Below are 14,659 nucleotides of genomic sequence, written 5' to 3' on the forward strand. Positions count from 1 at the left end.
CCCCTATCAAATTGTTCTCTAGATCCCTGATGAATATTCCATTAATCATTTCCCATATTTGCTTTGGATAACTTCAGTGATACATGAAATTGCAACAGTATGTGCAAACACAAGCCACATACAATAAGAAGCAGCTGGCTGCATAGCACACTGCAGCACATGCAGCCAGAAGACAAACCTGGGTGATTTGTAAGCACGGTTTATTGGCACACATAATGGTAAAGCATACATACCAGACATCAGATATGACACTAAACACCTCTGCTATATAATGTACAAATGGTGTCTAATACCAGGCTCAAACATATTTAGAAATGTGTTAGCCTCCTTACAAATGCACAAATAAATACCCAGAGGATCCAAATGTATAAAGACATCCGCCTTTGTCTTCTCGCCCATTTTCCAACAAAGTCCAACCAAAGATCAGGGATCAATTCAATTAAGGGTTAAAGAACAATCGCTAACACACAACCAGGGATTTCAAACTGTTTCTGTAGAACTGTAGGGGAGCTGGACTTTTAGCCATGATTTTTTTAGAAAATAGACAATTATTTTTGATTGATTAATAGGCTATAATTCATTTCGCTATTTGTTAAACATCCTCTTATGATCAGAGAATAATCTTGAAATAAGTGCATCAGGGTACAGTACTAATAATAGTCGATAGACTTTGGCATCTGCTGTAGTTATTGAACTGGAGAGGATCAGGTAAACCCAGACACAGTAGTACTTTTTTTTTTCTTTTTCTTTTGTTTTTGCTGTAGGAAACCAGCATCCAAACCACCCTACAGAAATATGAAACTCCTGATTAAAAACAAAACAAAAAACAAAAACAAAGTAAAGAACAACAGCTGCCATACCCCAAATGGTTTCAGTGGCTCATTTACAGTGGCTAAAATAGGTCCCACCTCTATGTACAGAACTACAAACCTTGTAACAGTGTTCCCAAACCGATCAACCAAAGATTGGACTTGATGTGTTTTCAAAAGTACATATCTCAAATTAAAAAGTATCTTATAAAATCATGCAGGAAAAAGCTTCGGTATCAGTTTGGGAGTAGGTCGTTAAAGGGAGAGAAGTCAAATTGTCGAGGAGCGGGAATAAATCAATATTAATCAATGCATCTATGCATGACAGCAAAGTTCACATACTGATTGGCAGAATTACAATGTGACTGCAAGGGATTCTGAGAGAAGCAAAATACCAACAGACTACAAACACAATTGAAGAGGTTTGCATGAAATCACAATCTGTGACGACTGCAGTCATTTGGAAAACCAAAACCAAAAAAAACTAACAAAAAAAACTAAAACAATCCCCGGACACGGCTTTCCCTTGTTTGAAAGGAGTCCACAGCGGTGGTGGGGTTCATTTCCTTTTAATTGGAAATGGAAATAAACAGCAACAGCAGAAACCAACCAAACAGCCAACTTGAATTTCCAATAAAAATGCAAATGCCTCGGACAAGGTTTTGGTCGCCTTCATCGTGGTTAGGTGGCTCTGTTGGCCGTTTAGGAACATCTCACCTTCTTTGGGTTGAGTCTGCTGTTCTCAAAAGACCTGTTTTTGTACTTCCAGCTGTCACAGAGTGATGACTTGTGACCTTGCAGGTCAACCAATCACAGCCGTGTTAACCACTAGAGGCAAAGTTCACTTTGACTGTCCACTGAAGACAGCTATGACCTCACGTCTTCTGCGTTTTCAAGGAAACGGCCACGCCATTCTTATTTTTTTATTTTTTACATAATTGTTTTTTTTTTTACATAACTGTTGCATACAAGCTGTATGCATGTCTCTGAAAAGCAAAAAGTAGTCTTTGACTTATGGATATTGCTGTGCAATGCCATCAGTTCCCGGTTATTCCCCAAGATGGTACAGCAAGAAGAAGGTGGAGAAGAAGAGGAGGAAACGCCCGGGACATAATTGGCCGATGATGAGGCGGAGTTTGCAGATGGGGTTTCCATTCATCCTGTCCAACATTATCAATCGGTGCCACCCTAGGGGTGGGCAACAAAAAAAGCTCAAGTCCATGTGGTGAAGTGTAACTTATTGTTTTCTTCTTTAGTGTTTTTTTTTTGTGGTGGTCGTTTACTGTGAGGACTGTGGTGCTGTGCTCTCGGGCTTGGTGTCCTGGTTGGGGGGCGGGGGAGGCTTGGTGCCCCAGGGGCTGTTGTTTCCCAGCGCCGGGGAGCTGGTGAAGTCGTCGTCGTCGTCGAGGCCATTGGTGGCGTCATACTGAGTGTTCTCCAATCGTGTGATCAGGCGCTCGTCCTCGTCGCCAAACTCCCCGCCCATCAGCGTTGGCTCACCCACCACCATCACGTCCTACACAACAAAAAAAAAAAAGCAATAGCCAATTCACTGTCAGGAAACACGAGGATAATAACAGTCTAGGTTGTTGGTGCACTCTTTAAAAAAGGATCAACCCAGTCACCGTGTCTAGTTTGGGAAGACACATAATTGTGTGTAATCTGAAGACTCACCTCTTCAGACTCCACCTCAGCCCGTAGCACTTTGCCCTAGCCTCGACGACCTTGCAGGCTTATGCAAAGGCTAAAACGTAACTTAGATAGCATGTAGACATGTTATGTAGACAGATGCCAGGTCATTGTTGACCTGGCATCCTATAGTGTGTATAGTTTCAATGTACAGGCTGATGATAGGTTCTTGGTTTACGTATGTATTAGTTATTATTAGATTATTGGTTTACTTAAGTATTACTTTATTATTAGATTACTATTCCTATGCATTTGATGTATTATCTTGTGTTGTCCTTGCTTACTGTAAATCACTCTGGATTAAGAGCCATAGCGTCTGCATCTGCTAAATGCCTAAATGCCTAAATGCCTAAAGGCCTAAATTGTAAATTGTAAATTGTTGTGTTGCTTTGCATCAAACTATTGGGTGATAAACACTGTTTATTCATATAGTTATTTATATAAATTGTGTTAAAAATGTATAAAATGGTGTGTCAAACCAAAGTGGACAAAGGAATGTGCTGAAATTGATACATCCTTTTAAGAGATGTACAGAAAAACACAAATCTTTGAAATATTTAATAACTGTTAAATGTATTTTACTTTATCTTTATCTCATTGCTGTACACAATTAAATGAGCGACATTGACCAAATAAATGTTACAATTTCAATTGCTTCTTAAAACCATTTATCCCATTTTGTTTTCGATGCAGAAGGCTTTTATATATTTATCTATTTCATTATTACATTTACCCTTAGATATTCACTATCTCTGTTAGTAATCTCAGGAATTTGTATGATTTATCTTGTAAATATGTACATTTCGAAATTGGGCCAAAACTGCCCTTACTTAGACAAAAGAGTAAAATCAAATTGCTTAAATTTGAATGACTACACTACACTGCTCTACCTGACAACGTCAACTACACAATCTACTCTCGAGTACTACTCCTACTGTCAGAGACCTGCATCTTAATAGCAAATACTACCCCCCTTCCCCCCTTACACACACACAGGAATTATTCCTGAGATAAAAGACCTTCAAACAGTTTTCATGCATTCATGTATATGACTGAAACATACATCTCCACGGTGCCTGGGGCTAAACGCTTTTCTCACATTTCTATCTTTCATCCTCTCACTCCAATCCTAAAACATCCTACAACCGAGATCCATATTAACCCAAACAACCCAAAAAATGATTATTATTTATCTATAAGTGACTACAAAGCTACAGCAGCTAATGTCAGAGGCTTAACTCAATCCCTTGCTGTATGTCTTTCAAACGCCTGGGGGTTTGAAATGCACCTATCTGTACCAGCTGACCCCCTCTCAAAGCGCTCAGTGCAAATGAAACCTCTGGCTTTCCCCCGGCCTGACCCAACCTCCCTGTCCACTCCAATCAATAGCCATCATGTAGGACATATCTCACTGAAGGAAACCACAGACTCGTATCTAGTATTGGCTCTTTGTTACGTGACTCCGGATCCTCCTTTTTAAGCGTGTAAACATTATGCTTCGATGTATATTTGTAGAGTGAAACAATAAGAGTCTAATGTCTGTTGTATGTATCGTGCTACTGTAGATCTACAGTATATGAGACCCTGATGTCCCTTGTATGTCCAAAACTGTTATTTTTCAGGCATGGAAGAAATAACCTGTATTCCAATCGATCCAATGAAGTTATCATTTAGACACATGGGCATGTCATTATAGACAGAAATAAAACATTTTTTATTTCAAAAGATTTTGGTAGATATTTTTGCTACTTTAGTGCGAAACCGTCAAATGACAAAGGGCTAAAATAGGGCTTTCATGTAGGTAAGAAAAAAAGAACTTAAAAATATGAAATATGGAGAAGCAAGCTCTCTGCCCGACTGTGACGATATGGAAATGTATAGCTACATTAGTTATCATTAGTATAATCAATATTAAAACCACTGTCACCAAGACAAACTCCTGTTCATTGGCTGTCCTCGCTGTGCAAAGTGATTAGGATTCTGATGGGGAACGGGGGGGGAGTGTCACTTTTGTGAATTCACACGATGATCGATAAGCTGTGAAACGCAGGCATGTCGTGCTGTCAATAACACGTCGGGTTCATGTTTTATCAATCTGTAAATGTCATCTTCCCATGACTCGCCTGCAGCATCACTCTGCCTAGCGGCCCTGTAACGCTCCACTGTAACCTGGGATAGGAGCTGTTTGGTTAAATGGAGCACACGCTTCACCGACCATGTGTGTCAATGCTGGGTGGCTTGGGAGCTCTCTCACTCGCTGCTCATCCATCTCCTCCTCAGCCCACACGGGCAGCAACACACGCACCCAGAAAACACAGGAATTCACATACACACACACGCACACACGCACGCACGCACGCACACACACAATCACGAACACACACACTCACACACTGAAGTACACGCAAACTCTGCACAATGCCCGCCCTTGCCAGAGTCATAGAAAACAAACAAAATTATAAAAGTTATACACACACATGCAGGCAAAAAGAGTACATATGCACACACACACACACACTGACGATCAGGACCAAGGGGAGGCTACGGTTTATCCAAATCGCTCTCAGACCCCTCCAGCGACCACCAGTACACCCCAGTATGCCTTAATCAGCCTAATTAATTTAGGTGAGCTTTCCCACTAAATGACAATATCCACACTGATTTGTCAATTTGCATAGCTAATTAAGTCATTAGCTAAAAACACGTTGATTGCCAACATGCCTTGCATTCACCATCTGTTCCTGTGAGGGTGCCTGTCAACCTACCTCTGGCCAACACTGAGGCAGCAAAAAAATAAAAAAATAAATAAAAGAAAGTCCCCTCCAATGGCAACAGCTGGTGGCTAGCCTGAGACCAGGGAGGCTCTAATTGTGATCTAATTAATGGCGTCTACTCGTCTACTCATCTTGTTAGCTAAACTGGTAAGGCCTGGAATAGCACTGAACTTGATGATGAATGCTGTGTGTTTTCGCTGGGGTGAAGCGGCATCGTTAGCTTACAGAGATTAGCCGTGAGATGCTCTGGAGGGTGTTTCTCCTGTGGGATTCTAACGAGGACACAGTGGGACCTAATCCAGATTAAATAAAGAAATGGGGGGTACTGGGGGAAAAAAGGAGACCTGACACAGCATGTAGTTGCTGTCGGGCAGAAACCTCTTATTTCCATATTTTAACTTTTTGTGTTTTTTTTAATCATACTACAGCATCACACAGAAGTAGCAGATCCACAAGCTTGTAGATCTGCTACTTTTGATATTTTTGAATTTGAATCCTGAAAAGTAACAGTTTTGGATATATGAGGTTTCCACCCGACAGAGACAATAGACTAAACTAAACTAAAGAGATGATGTTCACATAATGCCTGATTTACTGTATAATTGGTTGTACATTGCGTTACAGTACGTTCTGAAAATAGACAATGTACAAGCTCACAATGCAGCGTACTGCGATGCGTTGTGAGCTTGTAAATCGGCTATTTTTGGTGTACAACATCGGTGTGTAACTAAGTAAAATCTGACTTAAACTCAAAGACACACACGTACAGTTTCTCCAACAATAGGAATTACACATTTTGATTTAATGGATGCAGATACGTATACGTGTTGCCATCCATGTTATACTTTTAAAATCTGCTTAAAAAAAACAGTGTGGATTTGACGAATGCTTTTTCGTAAAAAACTGGCCAAAATAGTCCATTAGTATACATATTAAAAAGAAATTCAGTCAGTCACCACTAGAGTTCACTGTTGAACACTCTATGAGGCATTAATCCCCTCCTCGCTCCCTCCTCCCCACAGCCTCCCCCCTTCTCCCTGTAACGTGCCCCCCCCCCCCACACCCCCAGCCCTCCCCACCCCTTGCCGAGAGTCCACTTCTTATTGTCATTGGACTCACGTAGGCTTGGTGCCGAGCCACAAACGAACAACTTCTCAGACAAAGACAGCAGGCAGCGTAACATATGTACCCAGCATGTAACCAGGCACGCTGCCTGTCTCAAAGAGCTGTGCAAACAGCAGGCAGGGATGGGGTGGTAGGGGTTAAAGCCCAATTTTACACCTCGCCGTACGACTGCGTCGCTTGAAAAAAATAAATAAAATGCAAACACAACAAACAAACAAACAAACAAAAAAACACCATAATTTTTGGCGAGCGCCATTGGTCGTATAATGAAGTATAAAATTAGGCTTTAGGGTAGGTGGGGGTCTTGGGGGCATAGGGCAACAAAAAAAAACACACACAATTGGAAAGGAGTGTGTGTGTGTGTGTGTGGGGCGGGGTGCTGTCTACATATAGTATCGGTGGTAATGAGAGATGGCATGGAGCCAACGTCTTCCAGAGAGAAAACAACTGTTTGTGTGTGTGTGTGAGAGAGAGAGAGAGAGAGAGAGAGAGAGAGAGATATTTGGCACACGTTTGAAAAAGAGAGAAAGAGAGACAGAAAAAAATAGATCTACTGTAGAAAGAGGAAGACAGAACTAACCGTGGGACAGGAATGCGGGCGTCATGTTTCTCGGATGAAAACCAAGTCATTTTACGACAACGTATAAATTCGCTATGAGGGGATGTGCAGCAGCAGTGCTATGCGCATGTGTATGGCTCTTTACTATGGTTCTGATTACAGTACCAGCCTCTCTTGAGCTGTAGGCTATCGGCGCCTGGCCTACTGTGTCTATGATATGGCATTAACATGCTTACGCCTGATTTGTATCAGCGTCAGCGTCTCGCACTGAAAATAGCCGACGTACAAGCTCACAACGCGCCGTCACGCCATGGGCTTGTAGATCTGCTATTTTTGGCAGGAGACACGATGTGCAACCAAGTGTAACTCAGGCTTTATGCCTAATTTACTGTATACTTTTTTGCGTGCTCTGTGGCACACCGAAAGTAGCCGATCTACAAGCCTGCAAGTGTCGGTGGCATATTCGGCGCACAATCCAGCAAAAATGAGGCTTTATGTTCTTCGGTTTCATCACTAATCAGCTTTATCCAGCAGAGAGACGTACTACAGACAAACATCCACACTTTGAAAGTGCACCAGTATTAAACATGTTAGAGTGCCTTCCCAGCGCCCAATAGTACAGTCAATAAAACACACACTAAAATAGAGAACTACACCCTCTGCAGACAATAGATTACCCATAGACAGTACAGTCGTCGTAAACTCAAGGGAGTGTGCTGAGCGCCGCCGTGCGATGCTCAGCTGGTTAAGTGGCTGTTTAACCTCCTTCTGGGTCAAGGGGCCCGAAGACCCCAGAGCGCTGACATTAGATATGTATACGTTGGGGCGCGGCACCAGCCTAGAGTGAGGATTTTTTAGATTTGGTCTTTGGTTAATTGTTTTCAATCAATTCTTGATCTTTGTGCGTCTTGTTAGGTTTCTAATTAGGTTCTTGTCAAGATTTGCTTTTATTTTCCAACCTTTACTCTTTAATCTGGTGAAGGTTTGCAGAGAATGCGTGGTCTGTTTCTGCAACGCGTACGCACACACACACACACACATACACACGCGCACACACACACACACGCACACGCACACACACACACACACACACACACACACACACACACACACACACACACACACACACACACCCTTGTTTGTATTACTATACAAAATGGCATCGATGGCAATTTTATAAATGTCACCATTTTGTTTGGCCATGTTTTACTCTAACCCCTGAGTTACACTTAGTTGCGCGGCGGTGTTGCATAACTCCAACCCTAACCCTAACTAAAACCTAACCTCTAAATGTCTAATCTTAACCCAAACCTGAATCTTTTCCCAATTGTAAGCCTAACTCCCCAAATATCGTTTAACTATAAAAACAACCATTTCTCTTGTGAGGACCGGGAAACTGGTCTCTATTTCTCAAATTCTATTATACTTCACAAGCTCACAAGCATAGTAATACAAGTGCACACACACGCACACAGAGTATATAGTATAACCGCTAAAAGGAATAGTTCACCCCCCCAAAAAAAATGTTTCTATCGATTAGTCACCCCACTTGAATTCATGGATATTTGTTTTTGTCGCATTCCTAAGCCAATAATTTGATGACCAGCGGACCGGTAGGCAGCGGTTCCGGTAGGAGACACAAAGGAGACTCTTTGTGTCTCCTACTGGAACCTACTGGAACCGTCTCCATGGGGTGACTTATCGATAGAAAAAAAGTAATTTTGGGGGTGAACTATCCCTTTAAACCCTATACTTGGTTGACCGGAGTCCCTCAGGGCTCTAGTGTCTTTTCTGTTTTCACTCAACATTAAATATATTCGCAGAAAAAAACTGGTGATCTACAAGCTCACAACTTGTCACGAGAATACGGATGCTGGGCTTTAAATGCACCATGCTCTTCTACCAGTGTCCAGTGAGAACCTCCGCTGACACAGCTGGGAGGTTAATTGCTTTGCTCAAGCAGTGAATGAGTAACTCTCTCTCCTCACTCAAACACTGCCATCAAGGGTGTTAGTCCGCTAACTCCTGTTTCATCGTTTTGAACCGCGGACTGAAACCCAGGTTGTGTTTTGGTGTCATTTGAGTTAAAGTCACACTCCGGAATTTTAACGGTCCAGGTTTGGCATCTTATTTCTGCTATTTTTTCCGCTTTTTCTTTTGTTTGTGTGATGGTGGGGGCGATGGGGAGGGGGTTCTTTAGCTCACCTGTCTTTTATCCCAAAATGTTTTTTCTCATTGTGGATTTCTTTTTTTACAAACTAAACCTAAAACGTATAGCTCTGAAAGCATTCTATGTTTTTTCCTTGACTCTTGACATTTCCATTGAGTGCTAAAATGTGCTTGTGTGTGGATGATTGATTGATTGGACATACACAGGAACCACAACCTAATAATGACACCACAGGTTCGAATCTAGCTCATGATCCGCATGCCTTCATATACCAAACCCCCCTACCCCATCTTCTGTTGATTGCCATGTACAAAAGTATGCCTTACCACTTAAGCCCTATTTTAGACGTCATAAGCGAAAAGAGCAGATCTACAACGCTCACATCGCCTTGCATCGCGACACCTTGTGAGCTTGTAGATCTGCGGTTTTCAATATTTTGGAACATTTTTAATTAATTAGTTTTTGCCTATATTGCCCCAAAATGGGAATGCTAGGTTGAAAGCAGTTAAAAACAACAACAACAGTTTCTTAAAGTCAATAAATGAAATAACAATAAGAGTCAAACCAGAGAGAGAGGGGCTGATGCTTACAGGTACCTGGCTGGAGAGGCTGAAGTTGGTCGCAGGGCTGCGTTTCTTGCTGGCCGCTGTCCCTCCGCTGCTGTTAGCGCTGCTGGCCGAGTTCTTCCGTTTCCTCCTCTTGGTGGTCGTCTGTCGGGCAGGCTCAGCTTTGGCGCGACCAGCAAAGGGAAAAAGAAGCCACACCGACAACATAAAGCATACTGTACAGTACTGTACACACAGGGATGGATGGCAGCGGCGGGGGTGGGGGGGTGGCAATACAGTATGGACGTGCGGTTACGCGTGGTACGGACAAAAGCCATGCACATGCACACTTGTGTGTGTAGAAAATGAAAGGTCACACACACATGCAAGGGTGCACGCACACGCACACACACACACACACACACACACACACACACACACACACACACACACACACGTTGTGCTGCACATGCAAAGTGCATCGCGTCTAAAATGATCCATGTTTTGTTTTTTCTTCAGAGGTGGAAATCACATAAGCGTTAACATCTCCCAAGACATGCACTAGTAAGAAGGAACCCTTGTTTCATTTGCATAAATGCTCAACAATGGACCCTGCTGCTCAGCGTAATGTGAATTTGTTAATGATTTTGGTGCCGCTACAGAGTGCGCCGGCGCGCCTCAATAGCCTTTGCCAGATTAAAACTAGTCTGCTGAGGCAGAAAGCACATCCATGTGTGTCCCACTGAATATGCATTGATATTGTATCCACTCTTGTATCTCTTTGTTGTTTTTACTGTAGCGCTTTATTTGACGAGCGTGACTGTGTTATTGCATTGCATACCTTTTCATCTCCTTTCTTTCGGTTTGTTTTTATTTTTGTGTCTTTCAAATGCCCATGTGTAGCACATGATATAAACTCAAAATGCATGCAATGTGTAATGCATCTAATTATTTGGTCTTTGCTTGAGCACGTTGGTTAAGCATGCTCAAATGTAGTTGTTCACAGTGGTGGAAAGTAACTAAGTACATTTACTCAAGTACAGCATCTCAGAGGCAAATATTGTACTTTTACTCCACTACAGTCATTTGAAAACTTTACTTTACTAGTTACTTTGAAGATTTGAATTATTATTATTATTAACCTATTCAGCCCTATTTAAACTTTGGCTATTTGAAAATAGCCGATCTACAAGCTCACAACGCGCCACAACTCGTTGTGAGCTTGTAGATCGGCTATTTTCAAAATATTTTAATACATTTTATACATAATTATGTGAAATGGGACATTCTACATAATTAGTATTTTTACTTTTGTAATTTTGATGCCATTACTTTTGTACTTTTACTCCGTCTTTTACTGGTAACAGAGTGTTTCTACATTGCAGTATTGGTACTTTTACTTAAGTAAAAAAATTCAGTACTTTTTCCACCACTGGTTGTTCATGTCATTTTGCTGAGCCATAGGAGGCTGCTGCAGGATCCTACAGGGCTACCTCAAGAAGCAGGACAGGATAAGACGAAAAAGATACCTTTTTTGTGATTTGTGGGAAATATTTCCGTTTTGAAGTTCTGTGGATGTCCAGCTGAAACCGGAGTCAAAATGTTTATCTCACTGAGGGAGTTCACTGGTTTCTTAATAATAATCAATAAGACAGTATGAGGCCAGTGATGACAACACAGATGGGGCGGAATAACAGTATACACTTAATTCAAAGCCACTGATGAATACATATATGCTTAAAAACGACTGGAAAACTTGCGCTTAGATAAAAGATTATTTATTTCCAATTATAAGCTATACATAATTTCTAAACATGCAATTAAATCATAACTGCAACTAAGTGAAAGCTCCTTCATTAATAGAGTTATGAAGTAATGAGGCAGGTTAAGTAGAGATCTTAGCATTCCTTACATCTACAAAATATAATTTCTGTAATACATAATTTATGACTACACGATCTTGCAAATTCCAACCAGTGTTGCATCGAAAATGATATGCCTTATAATCTCTGAGGAGACAAAAAAAAAGAAAAAGAAAAAGAAAAGAACATGGCTGTGATCTTCAAACAGATGTCTGAAAATGAAATGCATTTTACGAGGTTCTTAACTAATCACACCCAGGGAGATGCTTTTCATATTCAATTACAGCAAACTAGCAATGTACGACTCATGACACACACAGAAAACACCACTGAAAATAGAAAATCAGAGTCAAAACAGTGAGAGGGAAATCTTGTCGATATCTTGTGATTGCTGACTCTGACAGACATGCGTATTTAAAAAAGATACGCAAAAAAAATCTACCTATAGTCAAACTTTATCGCCTTGAGGCCCAAAACTGAAATTTGGGATACATTATCAATTATTAAAAAAATTGTGATTATAGCCACAAGCTCACAATGCATTGCATCATGATGCACTGTAGGCTTGTAGATCTGCTATTTTCACTATTTTATTTTAATTTTTTTACTTCTGAAGATCTTTACAAAAACAAAAAAAGAATCTTTTGTAGGAAAGGTTAGAAAACGGTATATTCACTCGCGACACACATAAATGGGTCCACGGCCCAAAATGGATCACGACCCAATGTTTGGGAAACACTGGTCAAAGACAATCACTTTTGTTATCCCGGCGTGTTTCCTTCGATGCTCTACCAGTGACGCACTAAAATCACTTCCACTTCCACCCAAAAGGACTTATCGGAGCATAAATGCATGCATGCTTCCTTCCTGAAAACACCCAGACCAGTTTCCAGGTTGGGAGAAGAATTGAAGGAAAAGGCTTAAAAAAATGCCATCAATAAGGAAAAAAGCAGATCTACAGCTGAGCTTAAAAAAGTTCAATTTAGCTCCATATGAAAACACAGGATTACCTGTACAGTAAAGATACTCGACAAACAAAAACAAAAGGATTTCAAACTTGTTTTCAGGTCTGACTGAAAGGAAACAAGATGCCTTGATGAATTCTAACCCCACAAAACTCACCACAAAATTCATTTTTAAACAGAATCCACTGTTAAGCTAAACAGTGCATACAGGTGCATGTTAAATCAAACTACCCCCCAACTTAAGACATTAAATATCAAACTATGCGCTCCTCTACGTACAAATCCCTGCCAGGCCGGGTTGCCTACCCAGGGCTGTGTCAGTCATGGGGTGCATCCAGTTAAGTGCAATCACTTTTACTCTGTGTTGTTTAGAGGCCCTTAATTGTGTGATTCAGATTTGGAGCAGATGGGATGCTGTGTTCATAATTGGTGGCAAATTGTGCAAAACGGGCCCCTCCTGCAAACTTTGAAAGTCAATTGTAGCCAATCAGAATGGAATCTGAAAAATCTAAGTTTCACGCCGATCGGTCCAGTGGTGCTTGAGATTAGCGGCTCACGGACAGACAGATGGACGGATGGACAGACTCACTGGCGTGAAAACATAATACCTTGCCTTGGCCGTTCCGGCCTGGCGGGGGTAACTACACTCTGAAGAACCCTATTTCTCCATGTGCGCAATTAGCCATCTGAGAGTAGAGCCTTTCTACAGTACATAGACCAAGTCTCTTTGACAGTACTGTATGTCCACTGTGAAAGGAAATGCTTCCTCTTTTTTTCCCTTTCTCTTTTCTTTTTTGAACATGCCTGATGCCCCTGGGGCCGCTGGCCGGGGCTAGAGAGAGTTGGATCGGCGGGTTTGATTACACCAGCCGCTCTTAATTAAAGTAACCCTGGTCCAAGTCAAAGGCTTTCTGACTGCTGTTGCTTCTTAAAGACGTCTCGTCACACCTCACCGAACATTGCTGTAATTTGCAGCCCCCTCTGAAGTGTCCAAAATCCTGCCTTGTATCTCTCTCTCTCTCTCTCTCTCTCTCCCTCTCTTTTTTGTTTCATAAATTCTATGGCTTAAGACTGCCGAAGAGCCAATTTAAAAACTGGTATCCCCACAAGAAACATCCCTTAAAAGATCAATCATAGGGGTGAGAGAGGTCTGATAGGGGTTAGGTGTTGAGATACCAGAGGCACTTGTGGATCATTTCATATACCTGACAGGTGAAACACTTTTGACGTATTGAGACGCATTAAGACAGTTATTAGGGAAATGGAAGTGGGGCAATAAAAACATTAGAAGAGCTTAATTACATCCATATCCATAATTTGAACCAAAAATTGTATTCTTGAATATTGATGGCATAAAATTAATGACAAAGAAGTCAAGGACAGCACTCCAAATTGACAATTTTATTGCCACACGATGGTTTCGGGCAAGTCGCCCTTCCTAAGCTTGTGCATTGCCAATTTCACAAAACAATTATAATTGTTACATTAAATAGTAGACACACTGAATGATAAAACTCAGGAAAAGCCTAATGTTTATAGCATTTTCTTGTAAAACTCTTCATTTGATTAGTCTAGTTAGTTGGGACATTTACAGTAGAGAAGTGTTATTGTTTACCTGGTGGGGCGACCATCCTCTGCCACTTTTGGAACAGGCATGTTTTGAGGCAGTCCCGCGGGCTGAGGTTGTAGGTCTTGTGACGTGACATGAGCTCCTGCATGGGTTCCAGGATGACGCACAACTGGAGAAACAACAACAAACAGGTCCAGACAAATATCGTCACTGTCGGGCTGAAACCTTGTACCTCCACATTTCAACTTTTTATGTTCTTTGATTTTTTTTTATACTTTACGTTTTATAGTTTGTCGTCGTACGTGCAGAATGACAATGTCACGCAGACATAACACAATTAGCAGATCTACACGCTTGTGTTAGTTGTAAATGTGCTCTTTTTTTTGCCATTTTGGCTATAATGGCATACCGGAAATACAAAGGCCAGGTTGAAAATCTGTCTGTGTGTTTTATAATAAATATTCACCTTAAAAAAAAAAGTCTTAACAAGAGCTCACAACTAAATAACATTGGAATTGGAACACAGGTTCTTTTTCCATTTCCTGATAATTTTTTGGGACATACGGACAGTACAGAGTTTCCACCCAACAA

General features: G+C 41.3%; 1 protein-coding gene across 3 annotated transcripts in view; it reads right to left on the reverse strand.

Annotated features, from left to right (window-relative positions):
- Window positions 1–203: 203 nt before the first annotated feature.
- Window positions 204–14,659, reverse strand: part of ldb2a (LIM domain binding 2a) — a 109,543-nt gene continuing 95,087 nt past the window's right edge. The window contains exons 6-9 of one of the 3 annotated variants that reach the window (XM_080416998.1): window positions 14,114–14,237; window positions 11,201–11,254; window positions 9,723–9,853; window positions 204–2,325 (exon numbers count right to left, since the gene is read on the reverse strand). In XM_080416998.1, the coding sequence (XP_080273124.1) occupies window positions 2,089–2,325; window positions 9,723–9,853; window positions 11,201–11,254; window positions 14,114–14,237 (546 nt within the window). In that variant the 3' untranslated portion in view covers window positions 204–2,088. Of the gene's footprint in view, window positions 2,326–9,716; window positions 9,854–11,200; window positions 11,255–14,113; window positions 14,238–14,659 lie in introns of all 3 variants that reach the window. The other 2 variants (XM_080416997.1, XM_080416996.1) reach the window with 2 other exon arrangements.

Source organism: Gymnoscopelus braueri, assembly GCF_963280865.1.
Source record: "Gymnoscopelus braueri genome assembly, chromosome: 20".
In the NCBI taxonomy this organism is placed as follows: domain Eukaryota; kingdom Metazoa; phylum Chordata; class Actinopteri; order Myctophiformes; family Myctophidae; genus Gymnoscopelus; species Gymnoscopelus braueri.